This window comes from Salvelinus namaycush, chromosome 42, assembly GCF_016432855.1.
Source record: "Salvelinus namaycush isolate Seneca chromosome 42, SaNama_1.0, whole genome shotgun sequence".
Lineage (NCBI taxonomy): Eukaryota > Metazoa > Chordata > Actinopteri > Salmoniformes > Salmonidae > Salvelinus > Salvelinus namaycush.
Window position 1 is genome coordinate 22544027 of NC_052348.1, and position 22126 is coordinate 22566152.

At 43.1% G+C, this 22126-nt stretch overlaps 2 protein-coding genes across 4 annotated transcripts; one reads left to right on the forward strand and one right to left on the reverse strand.

Annotated features, from left to right (window-relative positions):
- Window positions 1-1474: 1474 nt before the first annotated feature.
- Window positions 1475-14284, reverse strand: LOC120034997 (zinc finger protein 180-like). 2 transcript variants are annotated; one of them, XM_038981729.1, is made up of 4 exons: window positions 13603-14284; window positions 3893-4092; window positions 3326-3422; window positions 1475-3078 (listed from the first exon to the last, which is right to left on the reverse strand). In XM_038981729.1, exons 1-4 carry the CDS (start codon window positions 13883-13885, stop codon window positions 1871-1873), a joined length of 1788 nt encoding a protein of 595 aa, XP_038837657.1. In that variant the 5' UTR covers window positions 13886-14284; the 3' UTR covers window positions 1475-1870. The 2 variants fall into 2 exon arrangements, with proteins under 2 accessions (XP_038837657.1, XP_038837658.1); XM_038981730.1 differs by having other exon boundaries at window positions 3956-4092; window positions 13603-14278.
- On the forward strand, window positions 13818-18754 carry LOC120034998 (zinc finger protein 628-like). 2 transcript variants are annotated; one of them, XM_038981733.1, is made up of 4 exons: window positions 13818-15245; window positions 15498-15625; window positions 15991-16087; window positions 16570-18754. In XM_038981733.1, exons 1-4 carry the CDS (start codon window positions 14969-14971, stop codon window positions 17802-17804), a joined length of 1737 nt encoding a protein of 578 aa, XP_038837661.1. In that variant the 5' UTR covers window positions 13818-14968; the 3' UTR covers window positions 17805-18754. The 2 variants fall into 2 exon arrangements, with proteins under 2 accessions (XP_038837661.1, XP_038837660.1); XM_038981732.1 differs by having other exon boundaries at window positions 13819-15245; window positions 15492-15625.
- Window positions 18755-22126: the final 3372 nt, after the last annotated feature.

The window sequence follows — 22126 nt, forward strand, 5'->3', positions numbered from 1 at the left end:
TGTCCGCAGGGTAAGGGAACGTTTTATGAAACGCGTTAATAGAACAAGTGAAACCTTTGGTTTGCGCCAAATTATACATATTTGTGGGGTAGAGAATTACTTCGATAATTACTTCACTTCGTCTATGGTGAAAATATAGTTGTAAGCTATACAAATAGTTAAAAACATATTTACCAATGGAATTAAAGGGATTATCTGGTACTTTTGTACACTTTACCAAGAAGTTCTGAAAGTAGCCCTCACGAGCCAAAAGTGGATCCGATAATTGCGTACTACATCACATATGTGCAGATATGTCACCATGTCATTGATCTCTCGCTTTGCTATGTGTTCATCTTGCTAGCTGTCACTCAAATGGCAGGGGGACTGAAGCTCATTGGCTAAACTCGAAATGCTATATGGCTTATGCATGTGTTGAAAATGTTAGGGAAAAAGGACCAGCACAGCTTCCAGAAAAACAGTCATTTTCAAACTTGGGATTTCGTGGCTAATTGAGGTTAGACAGTAATTCCGATCATAGATTTTGCATGTATGAACTACAGATTGACACATCCAGCCCAAAGCGGGAGGTTTAAAAAATACTTAGTAGTCGCCAAAGGTCAGTAGCATGTCTTTAAGGAATTATATATTCACCGACTACATGGGAGCAAAATATGTATTGTACATAAAAGACAATTACAGCAATTCAGGTTCAATTCATTCAGTTAACAAAGTATTATGTACAGGAAGAAAATGCATGGTTACAGTATGGTTAGTGACTGGGGTAGAAAGCAAGCTTGATGAACAGAAAATATGAGGCATATGCTGCATTCATGACAAGTCGGAACTAAGAAACTCAGAAATGTACAACTTGGAACTCGTTGTAGAAAGATGATACCCAAGTTTCCCACTTGGAAAGTATCAAAATCAACCAATAGGAAGCTCTATGCAAATAACTTAATTTTACCTCTGAGGTTCCCAGTTTCCGACTTGCAGTGGTGGGAAAAAGTACTCAAAAGTCATACTTGAGTAAAAGTAAAGATACCTTAATAGAAAATGACTCAAGTAAAACTGAAAGTCACCCAGTAAAATGCTACTTGAGTAAAAGTCTAAAAGTATTTGGTTTTAAATATACTTAAGTATTAAAAGTAAACGGAATTGCTCAAATGTAATTAAGTATCAAAAGTAAAAGTATGAATAATTTAAAATACCTTATATTTTGCAAACCAGACAGCACAACTATTATTATTATTAGTATTTTTTTTACAGATAGCCAGGGGCACACTACAACACTCTGCCATTAATTTACAAACAAAGCATTTGTGTTCAGTGAGTCCGTCAGATCAGAGGCAGTAGGGATGACCAGGGATGTTCTCTTGATAAGTGCGTGAATTGGACCATTTTCCTGTCAAAATGTAACAAGTACTTTTGGGTGTCAGGGAAAATGTATGGAGTAAAAAGTACATTATTTTCTTTAAGAATGTAGTGAAGTAAAAGTAAAAGTTGTAAAAAACGTAAATAGTAAAGTACAGATACACCAAAAATCTACTTAAGTAGTACTTTAAAGTATTTTTCCTTAAGTAATTTACACCACTGCAGACTTGTCATGAAAGCAGTATTATTCTAATGTTTGGTAGGTTGGCATGGTCATTATGACAGACAATTCACAGACAGTCTATCATTTAAGGCATACATTCTTATTCAACACATGGTTAGATTTCCAACAGCTCATATTTTCAATGTCCTTATTAATAAACAATTGATCAAAAACATTTTTTTTCTCAATGTCCAATAAAATAATAACGAACCAACCTATCATAAGATGAATGCACTAAAAGTAAGTCGCTTTGGATAAAAGCATATGCTAAAGAACAAAAATGTTTTAAAAAATTCAGTTCAGGAGTTCCGGCCTGTGTTTGCGCTGGTGCAACTTCAGATGGTCCAGTCGTTTGAAGCGGAGTCCACACACAGCGCAGCAGTAAGGTCTCTCCCCGGTGTGGATGCGCAGGTGCACTTTCAAAATGTCTGCGCGTGTGAAGCTCTTGTCACACATAGTGCAGCGGTGGGGTTTCTCCTGCGTGTGAATGCGCTGATGCAGCTTGAGGTTCCAGAGCCGACTGAATTTGTTCCCACAGATGGAGCAGCAGTAGGGCTTGTCTGTCGTCTGGCTGCACTTGTGCCTCTTCAGGTCGGAGAAGGAGGTGAAGCCCTTGCCGCAGTGGCTGCAGAGGTGGAGTCCCTCTGCCTGGTGAACCCGCTGGTGGACCTTGAGGTTGCAGGCCTGGGTGAAGGTCTTACCGCACTGGGTGCAGGAGTATGGAGGCCCAGATCCTGACTCTCTACCAGTTTTGTGTGTCTGCTTGTGGGACTTGAGGGAACCAAAGTCTGGGAAGGTCATGGTACATTGATTGCAGGCATGACGCCTCCCCCCTCCTCCTTTTACCTGCTCTTGTGAATGATCGCTGAGGTTTAAAGAGTGTCCAAAGTTGCCAGCAGCACCATACAGGCTCTCTGTGTTGTTGTGGGCTGAGCTTCCAGAGTGGATGGAGGTTAGCCCCCTGTGGCCAGCTCTGTTACCCGACTCTGGGACACCGTGTTCAGGGTACAAGACACTGGAGTCCTGCAGGTACCCCTCCTCGTTTATCAACAGGCAGTTCCGGTCTCCCACCTCAGGGTGGGGGGATGGCGTTGGCGACCCCACCTGCTCCCTCCGGCTCTGATGGGGGCGAGGCATGTGGGAGCGATGGTGATGGTCTCCCCCCTCAGACCCCCCAAGGTTCACCTGGTAGTGACCCACAGCTCCGTAGCTCAGCGCCCCCAGACGAGACGGAGAACCAGGAAGCCTATCCAGCCCTTCCATGTCTAGAAGATGGTCGCTACCACCATCACCACTGTAACCAGACTTCTCAAAGGCGCCCCCAAGGTCCTCCATGCTGTAACGAGGGCGGTAGAGAGGGTCGGTGTGGTCCTCTGCCTCTCCCTCGGGGCCCGGTGGTTCAGGTCCCTGGTCTAGAGCGGACCCCCAGTCATCCTGGCACCGCTGTAGATCCTGCTGAATAAAACTCTTACTGGGCCCCGAGACGTCTGAACCATCAGCCCCTGAAAACACAGGGGACATGAGGCATTAGAAGCATTAATATTTAAGACATTATAATTACTAGAAACGGTAGTAGAGTAACTGTAATGTTAAATGTTTACTTATAGCTTCAAGTTGACTTTACATGTATAATAATGAATACATTTTAAATGACACAGCATACTATAAAAGTTACTCTTGTTATCATTCTCATCATCATAAAAGGTAGGCAATTGTCTGTGTTATATTTGTTGTACACTCCTGACTCACCATCCAGGCAGAACTCCCATCTCTCCTGTAGCTCAGTGTTGTGGAGAGCCTCCTCTTTCAGCAGGCTGTCCAGCTTCTGACCTCCGACCTCTGTGGACTGGAAGAGCAAATGATTCTAACTAAATGATGGATAAACTGACAGTGACTGAATAGAGCTGACATGATGGTTCTATATTCAGAATACTCCTCTGGGACCCCCAGACATCTCACAACTTTATCGTAGCCCTGAACTAGCATACCTGATTCAAGTAGTGAAGGGCTTGATGATTCGTTGACAAGTTGAATCAGGTGTTTTAGTTCTGTAACAGTTCAAATATGAGGAGAGGTTTGAAAAAGGCTGCCCAATTCTTCCTCACAATTCTAATATGTTCTTAAAAATATATTTCTAACTGAGCATTTTGTAACACTGCACCCTCCACTCTTCCAAGGTGTTTAGTAGATACAAGAGGTTCTCTTAGGGCTGGTGGCCTCAGCCTCCATGTGTTTAGTCAGTCCCCTACCTACCTCAGAGGTTCTCCTAGGGCTGGTGGCCTCAGCCTCCATGTGTTTAGTCAGTCCCCTACCTACCTCAGAGGTTCTCTTAGGGCTGGTGGCCTCAGCCTCCATGTGTTTAGTCAGTCCCCTACCTACCTCAGAGGTTCTCTTAGGGCTGGTGGCCTCAGCCTCCTCCAGATCATTGAAGGTTGTTTCCCTGGCCACGCCCCCACAGCTGCTCCACTCCTCCCCTTGTACCTTCTCCTGCTTCAGGCCACGCCCCCTCTCCACACCTGGTCACAGGTAAACAAAGAGAACATTTCATTTGGAGTAAAAGGAAAGTAACATTGTGGATAATGGAGTCTCCTCACATCAGACGAAGGAAAGGAAACATCTTATTAAGATGCCACCACCAGCCAGGACTTTGACTCTTTTTTTAAACCAATACTGTCTGATCAGTGATCACCAAAGTATGAAAGGTACACAATACAGCAGCCTCCATATGGCCATTTCCATGTAAAAGTACCCATGAGCACCAACATGTAAAGTTCATAGGAGCATGTCAAATGAAAGTTAAGAGTCTACATTTGGGGGAAATGAAAGCCTAGATACTTTTGAACCATTTTCCATTAAAAAATGAGGCCTGAGTAAAGGCTTTGATTTCTGATCAAAAAGACAGAAAAGGGATCTTAGAAAACATCTAACAGGAAAAAGTCTTAAGGTATCAGAAATACATCAGAACACAATAATGTTGAAGTAAAGACCCCTGTCAAGTAATAAACACATATTTAGTTTTGGAGAAATGATTTGCCTTCTGTAAGTTTAAGAAACTTTGCCTTGTAATTCCGTAACCAAAAACCCACATATGTTTAAGATATGTTCTAATTTCTGTCCCTCATGAGGGAGGATAATGAAAGTTCACAGAAGTTACAAGTAATGGTATACCTACCAATTAGTTCATGTTTTTAATGATACCAATTTGTTTCTGAATTATTAAGTGATTAAAACTCGTTATTCTGTTACCAAATCAGTATCAGAATTACTGATACTCCAATTGAATTGGCTACATTTGGTAATCATAGTCTGTCCTCCCTTCTACTGGCATACTGTTATGTTCAGCTCATAGGGTCTCCTGCTACTGTCCTCTCTTCCACTGACATACTGTTATGTTCAGCTCATAGGGTCTCCTGCTACTGTCCTCTCTTCCACTGACATACTGTTATGTTCAGCTCATGGTGTCTCCTGTTACTGTCCTCTCTTCCACTGACATGCTGTTATGTTCTACTGTCCTCCCTTCCACTGGCATACTGTTATGTTCTACTGTCCTCTCTTCCACTGACATACTGTTATGTTCAGCTCATAACTGTTTTCTTTCTTTCTGTCGTCTGGTTGTCAAAGCAAGTGTGTAAACAGTCTGGACAACCCCTCCCTCTCAGTCGCTGCCTCTTCTCTCTCCAGTTTCTGTTACCTCTCCCGGCTCTTACTGACACCTACCCATGAGCCCCCTCTCTTTCCATTTACTGTAACCAACATCCTCACCCACTGAACACCGGACGTCCATGGATTTTGAAAAGTAGTTGAAATATGGTCAGTCCGCCCTGGCCTTGATTTTAACGTCCACAGACGTCATTTTGGGGGCTGGTCCGGCCATGATTTCAACATCTACAGCCTTGATTTGGCCCAAACATAGACGTCCATGATTGGTGGTTATTATTCTAATGTCCAAATCTACAACGAATCATAGACGTTTATGTTTCACAAGTTTGGACAGTACAGTAAAGAGCAAAGTTCAGTACAGTACATTTCACTACAGTAGAGCAGACTAGAGTAGTATAATGTACTATACTGTACAATAAAAAAAAGTAACAATAGCTAGCTAACGACCTCCTTTTCCACATGGAAAAGACGGAGAGAGACTTGCTAGCTACGTTAGCTAGCTAGCTGGGATTTTCTACAAGGAATCTGCCTCCCGAAAAAAGCTTCTCCCAAGTGGGTGTGACACCTACTCCCGTTGCCTGCTGCACTGCTGCTTGGATTCCACCTGGCGATCTGTTCACCGTCAGCTCTGCCCTGTCTCCCCGTCTGGTATAGGTACCCCCGCCGCACTCCCCCCTCTCTCCAGAGCTTTCGCTCGCCTCCAGCGCACATGCACTGTTGAGGCGAGTGACTCTGAACTTACAATAGCTAGCCCCAAGTTGTTATATTTATCACCTGTGCTTTGTGCTATTTGCCTCATGACTCCTGCGTGCTTTTTTGACTATGAACTTGCTTATTTACCCAACCGTGGAACAGTCTGTTTGTTCCCACACTCAGGACTCTGACTCTCTATTGGTTACACGGACTCTTGGCCTCCCATCCTATTCTAACTTACTGTACTAAATTTACTCTACTATTCTAACCACCTTTTGTATTCATGTTACCTGATGAAATTGCTGTACAATATGATCTTGTTGCCATCTAATGCACATTCAAATGTTATGAAATCAACACTGAAGAGCTCTCCCTGTCCTCTGCCGTGCCCTGATTGTATTACTGCTGATTATATCTGGAAATATGCATGTACAGTACACCCTGACCCATCTACTGTTGCTAGCCCCAATTCTGATATCTGCTTCATTGATTTCTGCTCTCGTAAAAGCCTGGGTTTTCTGCACGTTAACACTAGAAGCTTATTACCTAAAATTGATCAATTGAAAGTCTCTCTCTTTGCCCCTTACACTAAGTCTGAATTTGTCCTGCTAGGTGACCTAAACTGGGACATGCTTAAACCACCTGATCAAGTCCTAAAGCAATGGGACTCCCTAAATATTTCTCAGATTATTACCAATCCCACAAGGTATGACTCCAAACACCCAGAAAAGCTACTCTCCTTGATGTTATCCTTACAAATAATCCTGATAGGTATCAGTCTGTTTTTTTTCTGTAATGACCTTAGTGATCACTGTTTTACAGCCTGTGTTCATAATGGCTGCTCAGTGAAACGACCTGTCCTGACTTGTCATAGACGCTTGCTAAAAAACGTTCATGAGCAAGCCTGCCTTCATGATCTGGCCACTGTAATTTGGTGTAGAATCAGCTTGATCCCCTCTGTCGAAGACGCTTGGACCTTCTTTTTTAAATCTTTTCCAGTGGTACCGTTAACAAATACGTGCCCATGAAGAATATGAGAATTAAAAACAGGTTCAGCCCCTGGTTCGACCGTGATCTGGCAGAATTATTCCACCTCAAGAATTCCATTTGGCAAATCGCTCAGCACACGCATACTCAGGGTGACTGGCTCTTGTTCAGGCAAATTAGAAATAAGTGCACTCAGACTATCAGGAAGGCCAAAGTTAGTTACTTTAAGGAGCAGTTCACTCTCTGTGGGTCTAACCCCAATAAATTCTGGCAAATTAAAGACCTGGAGAATAAACCCCCCTCCTCACAGCTGCCCATGTCCCTTAATGTTGATGACGTGGTTGTTACTGACAAGAAGCACATGGCTGAGCTCTTTAATCCCCACTTCATTAAGTCAGGATTCCTATTTGACTCTGCCATGCCTCCTTGCCCGTCCAACATTTCCTCATCTCCCACCCCTTCTAATGTGACTATCCCTGATGCTCCTCCCTCTTTTCCCCCTGCCCCGCTACAAAGTTTCTCCCTGCAGGCTGACCGCGGTGCTAAAGGATCTCCTTAAACTTGACCCCAGAGATCTGGTTCAGATGGTTTAGACCTTTTCTTCTTTAAGGTAGATGCCCCTATCATCGCCAAGAACATCTCTTGACCTTTTTAACCTCTATCTCCTCTCTGGGGAGGTTCCCATTGCTTGGAAGGCAGCCATGGTGCGTACTTTACTTCAAGGGGGAGATCTAGCTGATCCTAACTGTTATAGGCCAATTTCTATTTTGCCCTGTTTATCAAAAGTGTTGGGAAAAACTTGTCAATAATCAACTGACTGGCTTTCTTGATGTCTATAGTATTCTATATGCTCAGGTTATGGATGTGTCACTGCAACCTTAAAGGTTGTAAATGATGTCACCAGTGCCCTTGATTCTAAGCAATGTTGTGCTGCTATTTTTATTGACTTGGTTTTAATACGGTAGACCATTCCATTCCTTTGGGCTGGCTATGGAGTATTGGTGTCTCGGAGGGCTAACTACCTCTCTCAAAAAGTGCAGTGTATAAATTCAGAACATCTGCGGTCTCAGCCACTGCCTGTCACCAAGGGAGTACCCCAAGGTTCAATCCTAGGCCCCACACTCTTCTCAATTTACATCAACAACATAGCTCAAGCAGTAGGAAGCTCTCTTATCCATTTATATGCAGATGATAGTCTTATACTCAGTCGGCCCCTCCCTGGATTTTGTGTTAAATGCTCTACAACAAAGCTTTCTTAGTGTCCAACAAGCTTTCTCTACCCTTAACCTTGTTCTGAACACTTCCAAAACAAAGGTCATGTGGTTTGGCAAGAAGAATGCCCCTCTTCCCACAGGTGTTATTACTACCTCTGAGGGTTTAGAGCTTGAGGTAGTCACCTCATACAAGTACTTGGGAGTATGGCTAGACAGTACACTGTCCTTCTCTCAGCACATATCAAACCTGCAAGCAAAGGTTAAATCTAGACTTGGATTCCTCTATCATAACCGCTCCTCTTTCATCACAGCTGCCAAACTAACCCTGATTCAGATAACCACCCTACCCATGGTAGATTACGGAGACATCATTTATAGATCGGCAGGTAAGGGTTCTCTCGAGTGGCTAGATGTTCTTTACAATTCGGCCATCAGATTTGCCACCAATGCTCCTTATAGGACACATCACTGCACTCTATACTCCTCTGTAAACTGGTCATCTCTGTATACCCGTCGCAAGACCTACTGGTTGATGCTTATTTATAAAACCCTCTTAGGCCTCACCCCCCCCCCCCCCCTGTCTGAGATACCTACTGCAGCCCTCATCCTCCACATATAACACCTGTTCTGCCAGTCACACTCTGTTAAAGGTCTCCAAAGCACACACATCCATGGGTCGCTGCTTTTTTCAGTTCGCTGTAGCTAACGACTGGAACGAGCTGCAAAAAAACACTCAAACTGGACCGTTTTATCTCAATATCTTCATTCAAAGACTCAATCATGGACACTCTTACTGACAGTTGTGGCTGCTTCACGTGATGTATTATTGTCTCTACCTTCTTGCCCTTTGTGCTGTTGTCTGTGCCCAATCATTTTTGTACCATGTTTTGTGCTGTTACCATGTTGTGCTGCTGCCATGTTGTTGTCATGTTGTGTTGCTACCATGCTGTGTTTTCATGTGTTGCTGCCATGCTATGTTGTTGTCTTAGGTCTCTCTTTATGTAGTGTTATGGTGTCTCTCTTGTCGTGACGTGTGTTTTGGCCTATATTTTTATTTTATTTTTAATCCCAGCCACTGTTCCCGCAGAATACCTTTTGCCATCTGGTAGGCCATCATTGTAAATACAATTTTTTTTCTTAACTGACTAGCCTAGTTAAATAAAAAATACGATACTTTACTGTACTGAACTCTCTCTCTGTACTGTACTCTACTGTGCTGTAATGACGTCAAAACCTGTGAAACATAGACGTCTATGATTGGTTCAGATTTGGGCCATTCCGGACCAATCAAATTTGGTTTTGTTTGGTGGCGGAGCTCATTAGAATAATACACTACCGTTCAAAAGTTTGGGGTCACTTAGAAAAGTTCTTGTTTTTAAAAGAAAATATAATTTGTGGTCCATTAAAATAACATCAAATTGATCAGAAATACAGTATGGTCATTGGTAATGTTGTGAATGACTACTGTAGCTGGAAACGGCAGATTTTTTATGGAATACATAGGCGTACAGAGGCCCATTATCAGCAACCATCACTCCTGTGTTCCAATGGCACCTTGTGTTACCTAATCCAAGTTTATTATTTTAAAAGGCTAATTGATCATTAGAAAACCTTTTGCAATTATGTTAGCACAGCTGAAAACTGTTGTTCTAATTAAAGAAGCAATAAAACTGTCCTTCTTTGGACTAGTTGAGTATCTGGAGCATCAGCATTTGTGGGTTCGATTACAGGCTTAAAATGGCCAGAAACAAATAACATTTTCTGAAACTCATCAGTCTATTCTTGTTCTGAGAAATTAAGGCTCACAAGTCCTCAACTGGCAGCTTCATTAAATAGTACCAGCAAAACACCAGTCTCAACGTCAACAGTGAAGAGGCGACTCCGGGATGCTGGCCTTCTAGGCAAAGTTGCAAACAAAAATCCATATCTCAGACTGGCCAATAAAAATAAAATATTGAGCAAAAGAACACAGACACTGGACAGAGGAACTCTGCCTAGAAGGCCAGCATCCCGGAGTCGCCTCTTCACTGTCGACATTGAGACTGGTGTTTTGCGGGTACTATTTAATTAAGCTGCTAGTTGAGGACTTGTGAGGCATCTGTTTCTCAAACTAGACACTCTAATGTACTTGTCCTCTTGCTCAGTTGTGCACCGGGGCCTCCCACTCCTCCTTCTATTCTGGTTAGAGACAGTTTGCGCTGTTCTGTGAAAGGAGTAGTACACAGCGTTGTACGAGATCTTCAGTTTCTTGGCAGTTTCTCGCATGGAATAGCCTTCATTTCTCAGAACAAGAATAGACTGATGAGTTTCAGAAGAAAGTGCTTTGTTTCTGGCCATTTTGAGCCTGTAATTAAACCCACAAATGCTGACGCTCCAGGTACTCAACTCATCTAAAGAAGGCCAGTTTTATTGCTTCTTTAAATCAGGACAACAGTTTTCAATTCTGATAACATAATTGCAAAAGGGGTTTCTAAAGATCAATTAGCCTTTTAAAGTGATAAAGTTTGGATTAGCTAACACAACGTGCCATTGGAACACAGGAGTGATGGTTGCTGATAATGGGCCTCTGTACGCCTATGTAGATATTCCATAAAAAATCTGCCGTTTCCAGCTACAATAGTCATTTACAACATTAACGATGTCTACACTGTATTTTTGATCAATTTGATGTTATTTTAATGGACTAAAACTTGCTTTTCTTTCAAAAACAAGGACATTTCTAAGTGACCCCAAACTTTTGAACGGTAGTGTACATGCAATGGATGATATTGCATATTTCTACCTTTGTGTACCTATTCAGGATACATCACCATGAAGAGATTGACATTCATATCCATAATTATGCATTTCTGTGTAGTACACATCAGCGACCGATTATGTATTTCCATTACCGTAAATTTGTTATCGGGTGTAAATCCATTTAACTTACTGTAGTTCAATAACCAATATATTACTGTATACAGTGCCTTCAGAAAGTATTCACACCCCTTGACTTTTTCCACATTTTGTTGTGTTGCAGCCTACATTTAAAATGGATTAAATATAGATTTTTTGGGTCAATAACCCATCATGTCAAATGAAATTGTTTTTCTAAATGTTTACAAATTAATAAAAAATGAAAATCTGAAATGTCTTGAGTCAATAAGTATTGAACCCCTTGTTATGGCAAACCTAAATAAGTTCTGGAGTAAAAACGTGCTTAACAAGTCACATAATAAGTTGCATGGACTCACTCTGTGTGCAATAACAGTGTTAACAGTTTTTTTTTTATGACTACCTCCTCTCTGTACCCAACCATAAAATAATCTGTAAGGTCCCTCAGTCGAGCAGTGAATTTCAAACACAGATTCAACCACAAAGACCAGGGAGGTTTTCCAATGCCTCGCAAAGAAAAGCACCTATTGATAGATGGGGAAAATAAACAAAGCAGACATTGAATATCCCTTTCAGCATGGTGAAGTAATTAATTAAACTTTGGATGGTGTAACAATACACCTGTAGTGGAATTTTACTGTCTTTTTCTGATTACAGTCTCTCACACTTATCATACATGTTTTACCTGCTGCATACTTAGAAATGTGCCCACCCTAGACAGACAGGGTATTTGAGGTTTGCTCTTATAAGAATATTTTGAAGATAAATACACAACGCAGGGGATGAGAGGACGAGAGGACTAGACTTAATTGTCAATAGGGAATTGTCAACAGAAATAGTTGGTTTTCAGTTCAACAGCTATTTAGAATCTGTTGAATGTCAGTCCTGAACTCAGAGCTACGTGTGCCATGTTTTCATTGGTCTGTACATTGAGTCTGGAGCAGGATACTTGTTATTTGGCCATTGGCCCAGTTGTACTGCAAGGACTTCTGATTGGTCAACCCCAGGCTAGGGTGGGGTGTTATAAGTGGCATCCTGTTTCTTTGTTCTGTGGAGAAAAGCTGAGGACAGGGGAGACTGAACATCTACCTCCCAGCATAACATCTATGATTTGTCCTTCTCAAATAAATATATTTTTCTCCCCCTGATTTGCTTTGGAGTTAGTGTTACTGAAGAATAACATCAACTGCTAACACTCTCACAAGGTCAGCTCAGCGGGAGTGGAATTATTGTCTGAATACCCAGACTCTGTGGTTGCCAGGTGTTTTCTTCCTGAGCAGCCGGTCTCTGGGAGAAAACACTTCGCTGAGAAACGATGTACTTGGCTATCTTTGTGTAACAAGTAGTGATAGTATAAATATGCTGAGGGGGAAATACCTCAACAGAGCTTCTGACTAACTTCCACACAAAGTGCTGTTTGTCTGTAATCTCTCCGCTGGCTTGAATAAACATAAATTCATTTAAGCTTGACTTTGGGGTCCTTAGTGATAATTTCCACAACACACCCAAAGATACAGGTGTCCTTCCTAACTCAGTTGCCTGAGAGGAAGGAAACTGCTCAGGGAATTCACCATGAGGCCAATGGTGACTTTAAAACAGAGTTTAATGGCTGTGATAGAAGAAAACTGAGGATGGATCAAGAACATTAGAGTTACTTCACAATACTAACCTCATTGACAGAGTGAAAAGGAAGCAAGCCTGTACAGAATAAAAACATTCCACAACATGCATCCTGTTTGCAACAAGGCACTGAACAGAACAAAAATATTCCAAAACATGCATCCTGTTTGCAACAAGGCACTAAAGTAATACTTCAAAAAAGAATGGCAAAGCAATTCACTTTATGTCCTGAATACAAAGTGTTATGTTTTGGGAAAATTCAACACATTACTGAGTACCACTCTCCATATTTTCAAACATAGTGGCATCATGCTATGGGTATACTTGTAATTGTTCAGGACTGGGGAGTTTTTCAGGATAAAAACTAAACGGAGCTAAGCACATGCATAATCCTAGAGGAAAACATGGTTCAGTCTGCTTTCCACCAGACACTGGAAGATGAATTCACTTTTTATTAGGACAATAACCTAAAACACAAGGCCAAATCAACACCGGAGTTTTTAGCAAGACAGTGAATGTCCCTGTGGACAAATTACAGTTTTGACTGAAATGTACTTGAAAATCTATGGCAACACCTGAAAATTATTGTCTAGCAATGATCAACAACCAATTTGACAAAGCTTTAAGAACTTTAAAAAATAATAAATGGGCAAATGTGGCACAATCCAGGTGTGGGAAGCTCTTAGAAACGTACCCACAAAGACTCACAGCTGTAATCACTGCCAAAGGTGCTTCTACAAAGTATTGGCTCAAGGGTTTGACTGCGTATGCATATTGGATATTTCTGTATTTGCAACCATTTTTTAAAAACATGTTATCACTTTGTCATGATGGAGTACTGTGTGTAGATGGGTGAGAAAAATATAAACTTAATCCATTAATTCAGGATGTAACATAGCAAAATGTGGAATAAGTCAAGGGGTATGAATATTTTCTGATAGCACTGTATACTGTCTTCAGATTTCTCTCTCTCTTCACCTGTCTGTGAGGTTCCAGAGCTTCTCTCCTCGGCTTCTTCGTCGGCTCTCCCACAGTCGGCACACTTCCCCCTCCGGCCTACCTCTCTGTCCCTATCCCTGCGTCTGTTCTCCGACCACTGCAGCCGCTTCTTCAGTGACTCGACCTGCTCCCGGCTCCGGGAAACCTCCTTGAGGAAGCTATCCTCCACCAGCCTGGTGATCTCGTACATAGCAGCCTTGAATACCGTCTCCATGACTCCGGAGAGCTGAGACTGGAAGGTTACGATGGCTTCAGACATCATGGAAAAAGGTCTATGAGTAGCTAGCTACAGTTAACAGTTGGTAACGTTTAGCTACTTTTGTTCAGGTGAGTCAGTGTTGCGAACCAGTCTAGCAAAAGGCTAGGAAGCTATCTAGCTTACGTTAGCAGGCTAGCAAAGCTAGCTACTGTTGGAAGTTGTCTCTCTCCATGACGGTCCTAATAACATTGTTTATCATTTCGAGATTTAAGTTGTAGCATTTACTGTATATGAAGCTATTCGAATAAATATAAATGCCAGAGGTATTGAGAGAAAACAAGGTTATGGTAGTTAGGTAATTAGCTACAGAGTCAACACAAAAAGCATCCACAAAACAACAGGACTTCCGGAAACAAACCTACGAATCGGGTAGTGGGACAATCTATATTGGAACGCTCCTTACTGGAGAGAGAAGACGACATTTATTTGAAGAAAACCTTTGTATGTTTTTACGTTTACTGTAAATAAGGTTCAAAATATAATATGTCTATTATTATAAAATTCGGATACTGATTATTAGGCTATTTATTGTGGAAATTATTTACAGGAAATCTACACGGAAGTGATTCATCCCCCCCACCAGACCGTATATTATCTGGAAAAAACGACCAACCCCCATGCTCAGCAAGTGATTTCAGCTTTTTGGTAACGATTTGAATCAATAATACCTTATGGTGCAAAATATCCCTTTATTGACTAGTAACACGGCTAGTAGTAGCATGTTAGCTAGCTAGCTATTTTTCTTTAGCAAGCTGGATACGACCCCAGACAACTGTTACATTGTGAACCTTGCAATTTGACCGTTTTATTGAACCTTTGTTGCACTATTTTACGCTGGACTGTCTTCGCCACTTGGTTGTTAGCGAGCTGGGAGGAGCTGTCACTTGTTGACAGAGAAACAGATACGCGATGTGTCAGTGATGGACATGGCATATTTCTACCCACTTGTTCTGAATAATAGGGCTATCTGAAGAGATTCACTTTAGGATCACACACACAGTCCTGATTTGCTCCCACAAGCACAGATGCTTGGTGCAGATCCCACTGTGAATTGATCTGTGAAAAAGACACACACACACAAGCAGTATGTCGGAGAACCTCGTCCTCACATTCCAGACCCAGCTCTCGGGAGTCATGGAGACGGTCCTAAAGTCAGCCATATATGAGATCACCAGGTTGGTGGAGGACGGCTTCCTGGAGGAGGTGTCCCGGAGCCGTGAGCAGGTCGAGTCGCTGAAGAAGAGGCTACAGCGGTCGGAGAACAGAGGAAGGGAGAGGGACAGAGAGGGAGGCCAGAGGGGGAAGTGTGAGGACTGTGGGAGAGCTGATGAGGAAGGTGGAAACTCTGGAAACTCACAGACAGGTGAGGAGAGACACATCTAAAGTCAATATGGAGGAATCACTCTGAAGTGTGACTGATGTAATCTGTACCTTTCATACTTTGGTGATCAGGCAGTATTGGTTTAAGAAAGGAGTTAGTGGTATCTCAATAAGAGGCCTCCTTTCCTTCATCTGCACTGATGCAAAAAAGACTTCACAGCATCCACAATGTTGCGTTCACCTTTCCTTTTACGTAAATAAAATGTTCTCTTTGTTTACCTGTGGCAAGGTGCAGAGAGGGGATGTGGCCTGAAGCAGGAGAAGGTACCAGGGGAGGAGTGGAGCAGCTGTGGGGGAGTGGCCGGGGAAACAGCCTTCCATGATTTGGAGGCTGAGGCCACCAGCCTTAGGAGAACCTCTGAGGTATCTAGGGGACTAAACACCTGTGAAGGGTGGAGGGTGCAGTGTAACAGGACGTTCAGGTAGAAATATATTTCAGAAAACATATTAGAACAGATAGTCTGTCAGGAATAATTGGGCAGCCTTTGTCAAACCTCTCCTCATATTTGAACTGTTCCAGAACTTAAACACTTGATTGAAATTGTCAACGAATCATCAAGCCTTTCACTACTCTAATCAGGTATGCTAGTTCAGGGCTATGACAAAGTTGTGAGATGTCTGGGGGTCCCTGAGGAGAATTCTGAATGTAGAACCATGTCAGCTCTATTCAGTCACTGTCAGTTTATCCATCATTTAGTCAGAATCGACTCATTCATTTGCTCTTCCAGTCCACAGAGGTCACAGGTCAGAAGCTGGACAGTCTGCTGAAAGAGGAGCCTCTCCACAACACTGAGCTACGGGAGAGATGGGGTGTCAGCCTGGACGGTGGGTTGTTTACAACAAACATAACATAGACAATTGCCTACCTTTAGGTTTAAGAGAATGATAAGAAGAGTAACTTATAATATGCTGTGTCATTCCAAATGTATTCATTATTACACATGTAAAGTCAACTTGAAGCTGTAAGTACATGTAACGGATGTGAAATGGCTAGCCAGTTAGCGGGTACGCGCTACTAGCGTTTCAATCAGTTACGTCACTTGCTCTGAAACCTAGAAGTAGTGTTGCCCCTTGCTCTGCAAGGGCCGCGGCCTTTGTGGAGCGATGGGTTAACGATGCTTCGTGGGCGACCGTTGTTGATGTGTGCAGAGGGTCCCTGGTTCGCGCCCGTGTCGGGGCGAGGGGACGTACTAAAGTTATACTGTTACATACACATGTAACATTACAGTTACTCTACTACTGTTTCTACTAGTTCTAATGTCTTAAATATTAATGCTTCTAATGACTCATGTCCCCTGTGTTTTCAGGTGCCGATGGTTCAGACGTCTCGGGGCCCAATAAGAGTTTCAGTGAGCAGGAGCTGCAGCAGTGCCAGGCTGACTGGGGATCCGGTCTAGACCAGGGGCCTGAACCACCAGGCCCAGAGGGAAACCCAGCGGACCCCGGCCAACCTCTCTTCCAACCCCGTTACAGCATGGAGGCTCTGGGGGGTGGCTTTGAGAAATCTGGTTACGGCGGTGCTGGTGGTGGAGGAGGCCATCGTCTAGACGTGGAAGGGCTGGATAGGCTTCCTGGTTCTCCGTCTCATCTGGGGGGGCTGAGCTACGGAGCTGTGGGTCACTACCAGGTGGACCTGGGGGGGTCTGAAGGGGGAGACCATCACCATCGCTCCCACATGCCTGTTCCCCATCGGAGCCGGAGGGAGCAGGTGGGGTCGCCAACACCATCCCCCCACCCAGAGGTGGGTGTCCGGAACTGCCTGTTGATAAACGAGGAGGGGTACCTGCAGGACTCCAGTGTCTTGTACCCTGAACACGGTGTCCCAGAGTCAGGTAGCAGAGCCGGCCACAGGGGGCTAACCTCCATCCACTCTGGAAGCTCAGCCCACAACAACAACACAGAGAGCCTGTATGGTGCCCCTGACAACTTTGGACACTCTCTAAACCTCAGAGATCGTTCACAAGAGCAGGTAACAGAAGGAGGAGTAATGGGAGGAGGGGGGAAGCGTCACGCCTGCAATCAATGCACCATGACATTCTCAGACTCTGGCTCCCTTGAGGCCCACAAGCAGACACACAAAACGGGTAGAGTCTCAGGGTCAGGATCAGGATCTCCGTACTCCTGCACCCAGTGCGGTAAGACCTTCACCCAGGCCTGCAACCTCAAGGTCCACCAGCGAGTCCACCAGGCAGAGGGACTTCACCTCTGCAGCCACTGCTCCAAGGGCTTCACTTCCTTCTGCGACCTGAAGAGGCACAAGTGCAGCCAGATGACAGACAAGCCCTACTGCTGCTCCATCTGCGGGAACAAATTCAGTCGGCTCTGGAACCTCAAGCTGCACCGGCGCATTCACACGCAGGAGAAACCCCACCGCTGCACTATGTGTGACAAGAGCTTCGCTCGGGCGGACAATTTGAAGGTGCACCAGCGCACCCACACTGGGGAAAGACCGTACTGCTGCGCTGTGTGTGGACTCAGCTTCAAACAACTGAACCATCTGAAGTGGCACCAGCGCAAACACAGGCTGGATCTCCTGGCCTGAGCAGTGGTCTAGAAAACAATTTTTTTTAGAAACTGTTTATTAATAAGGACATTGAAAATATGAACTGTTGGAAATCAAACCATGTGTTGAATAAGAATTAATGTCTTACATTATGGACTGTCTATAAATTGTCTGTCATAATGATCATGCGTAACCTATGAAACATTTGAATGATGGGGCATTCGTGTGCTCGTGGGAAGTCGTAAGTCTGACATGATTGTGTTCAAGTGTATTTGAAGTCAGACCAATTCTTTAACCAATAAGATTTTTGCTAGCTTGTTTGCTAGCTAACGTTGCTCATAATAAAGTTATCTAGTTTGCTTAACATTGACAGTATGGTAAAACTAGCTACATTATCCAAATTGATAAGTTTGTAATTGTCAAAATTGGATTTATTGTCATGTTTTGGTTGAAAAGGTATAAGTGCTTGTAATTACGACTTAGAGGGTTGTTCAAGTGAAACTTCCCAGTCCAGCCCAGATTTTTTACATACAAATAAAACACATTTTAAAGCAACTAGTTTCAACCCGCAGAACATAAAAACCATGAACACAGTACACCTATATTTAAACTTGTTTTTAGGCTTCTAACTTTCCTAATAAATAGAGTTAAAAACAAATTAGAACAAATAACCAGAATATGTTTTAAATACAATTATTCAAGTCTCAATTCAAATTCCCTGTGCTCAATAATGCTAACCTGTCTAAATGACTATCATCCTGTAGTACTCACATCTGTAGCCAAAAATTCTTTGAAAGCCTGTTCATGGCTCACATCAACACCATCATCCCAGACAACCTGTACCCACTCCAATTTGCATACAGCCCCAACATATCCACAGATGACACAATCTCTAGTGCACTCCACTGCATTTTTCACTTGGACAAAAGGAACAGCAAAAGTACATGAGAATGCTTTTCATTGGCTACAGCTCAGCGTTCAACACCATAGTGCCCTCCAAGCTCATCACTAAGCTCAGGACCCTGGGACTGAACCATGGACTGAAGACCTCCCTCTGCAACTATATCCTGGACTTCGTGACGGGACGCCCCCAGGTAGTGAGGGTAGGCAACAACACACCCGCCACACTAACCATCAACACAGGGGGCCCTCAGGGATGCGTGCTTAGTCCCTTCCTATACTCTGTTCACCCACGATGCCTGGCCATGCACGACTCCAACATTATTTCGTTTGCAGATAACACAATGGTGGTAGGCCTGACCACTGACGATGATGAGACAGCCTTTAGGGAGGAGATCAGAGACCTGGCAGTGTGGTGCCAGGACAACAACCTCCCTCAACGTGGGCAAGACAAAGGAGCTGATTGTGGACTTTCAAGCACGCACCCATTCACATTGACGGGGCTGTAGTGGGTCGAGAGCTTCAAGTTCCTCGTTGTCCACATCACTAAGGATCTATTGGCGGCAGGTAGCCTTGTGGTTAGAGCATTGGGCCAGTAACTGAAAGGTTGCTGGATCAAATCCTTGAGCTGACAAGGTAAAAATCTGTAGTTTTGCCCCTGAACAAGGCAGTTAAACCCGCTGTTCCCCGGTAGGCCGTCATTGTAAATAAGAATATGTTCTTAACTGACTTGCCTAGTTAAATAAAAAAATCTATCATGGTCCAAACACACCAACACAGTCGTGAATTACTTTTATTATTATGTTTTACTTTTCTATTATTTCTGTATTTTCTTTCTCTGCATTATTGGGAAGGGTCCATAAGTAAGCATTTCACTGTTAGTCCACACCTGTTGTTTACGAAGCATGTGACAAATAAAATTTGATTATGAATTCAAAATTGTTCTTGTCTTTTCTTTTGTGCACTTCGCTACGTCATTCTCTCGAAGCATTATTATTCCAAACAACAAAAGCACCCTAAATGTTTACACAACAAAAGCTTTACATTTTAGTAATTTAGCAGATGCTCTAATCCAAAGTGACTTACAGTGGCTTGCGAAAGTATTCACCCCTATTGGCATTTTTTCTATATTGTTGCCTTACAACCTGGAATTAAAATTGATTTTGGGGGGGTTGTGTCATTTGATTTACACAACATGCCTACCACTTTGAAGATGCAAAATATGTTTTCTTGTGAAACAAACAAGAAATAAGACAAAAAAAACTGAAAACTTGACCATGCATAAGTATTCACCCCCCGAAGTCAATACTTTGTAGAGCCACCTTTTGCAGCAACTACAGCTGCAAGTCTCTTGGGGTATGTCTCTATAAGCTTGGCACATCTAGCCACTGGGATTTTTGCCCATTCTTCAAGGTAAAACTCCTCCAGCTCCTTCAAGTTGGATGGGTTCCGCTAGTGTACAGCAATCTTTGTCATACCACAGATTCTCAATTGGATTGAAGTCTGGACTTTGACCAGGCTATTCCAAGACATTTAAATGTTTCCCCTTAAACAACTTGAGTGTTGCTTTAGCAGTATGCTTAGGGTCATTGTCCTGCTGGAAGGTGAACCTCTGTCCCAGTCTCAAATATCTGGAAGACTGAAACAGGTTTTCCCTCAAAAAATTCCCTGTATTTAGCGCCATCCATCATTCCTTCAATTCTGACCATTTTCACAGTCCCTGCCGTTGAAAGACATCCCCAAATCATGATGATGCCACCACCATGCTTCACTGTGGGGATGGTGTTCTCAGGGTGATGAGAGGTGTTGGATTTGCGCTAGACATAGCGTTTTCCTTGATGGCCAAAAAGCTCCCAAATGCCTTTTGGCGAACACCAAACGTGTTTGCTCATTTTTTTCTTTAAGCAATGACTTTTTTATGGCCACTCTTCCGTAAAGCCCAGCTCTCTGGAGTGTATGGCTTAAAGTGGTCCTATGGACAGATACTCCAATCTCTGTGGAGCTTTGCATCTCCTTCAGGGTTATCTTTGGTCTCTTTGTTGCCTCTCTGATTAATGCCCTACTAGCCTGATCCGTGAGTTTTGGTGGGCGACCCTCTCTTGGCAGGTTTGTTGTGGTGCCATATTCTTTCCATTTTTTAACATTGGATTTAATGGTGCTCCGTGGGTTTTTCAAAGTTTTTTTTATAACCCAACCCTGATCTGTACTTCTCCACAACTTTGTCCCTGACCTGTTTGGAGAGCTCATTGGTCTTCATGGTGCCGCTTGCTTGGTGGTTCCCCTTGATTAAGGGTGTTGCAGACTCTGGGGCCATTCGGAACAGGTGTATATATACTGAGATCATGTGACACTTAGATTGCACACAGGTGGACTTTAACTAATTATGTGACTTCTGAAGGTAATTGGTTGCACCAGATCTTATTTAGGAGCTTCATAGCAAAGGGGGTGAATACATATGCACGCACCACTTTTCCGTTCTATTTTTTGTCAATTTTTTTTAACAAATCATTTTTTTCATTTTACTTCACCAGTTTGGTCTATTTTGTGTATGTCCATTACATGAAATCCCAATAAAAATCTATTTAAAATTACAGGTTGTAATGCAAAATAATAGGAAAATTGCCAAGGAGGATGAATAGTTTTGCAAGGCACTGTATACGAGCAATTAGGGTTAAGTGTCTTGCTCAAGGTCACATCGACAGACTTTTCACCTAGCTCCGGGATTCAAACCAGCAACCTTTCGGTTACTGGGTCAACACACTTAACTGCTATGCTACCTACCTATAGGCTACCTGCCGCTTTGATACTTGTAATCAATCAATACATAAAAACTATCATGACTCAAAGCGAGACCCAGATGCAGACACAGGAGGCAGATGGTTGGAGTCTTCCAATGTTTATTAATCCAAAAGGAGTAGGCAAGAGAATGGTCGTGGACAGGCAAAAGGTCAAAACCAGATCAGAGTCCAGGAGGTACAGCGTGGCAGACAGGCTCGTGGTCAAGGCAGGCAGAAAGGTCAGTCAGGTGGGTACAGAGTCCAAAAACAGGCAAGGGTCAAAACCGGGAGGACTAGGAAAAGGAGAAATAGTTGCAAAAATCAGAAGAACGGGAAAAACGCTAGTTGACTTGGAAAAACATACAAGACGAACTGGCACAGACAGGAAACACAGGGATAAATACAGTGGGGAAAATAAGCGACACCTGGAGGGGGTGGAGACAATCACAGGGACAGGTGAAACAGATCAGGGCGTGACAAAAACATAAAAGAATAAGTCTTTCCCAATCACTGTGAGAATAGATGGGGATCCCTGCTTCATTAAAACTAACACGGCTGGGTTTTGAATTCACAGCTAATGGAGAGAGAACTATTCCTTCATATCATCTATGACACCCTATTCCCTATATCGTGCTTTGTAATGCACTACTTTGCCAGGGCCTGCCATGGTTTCTCGACCAAAGT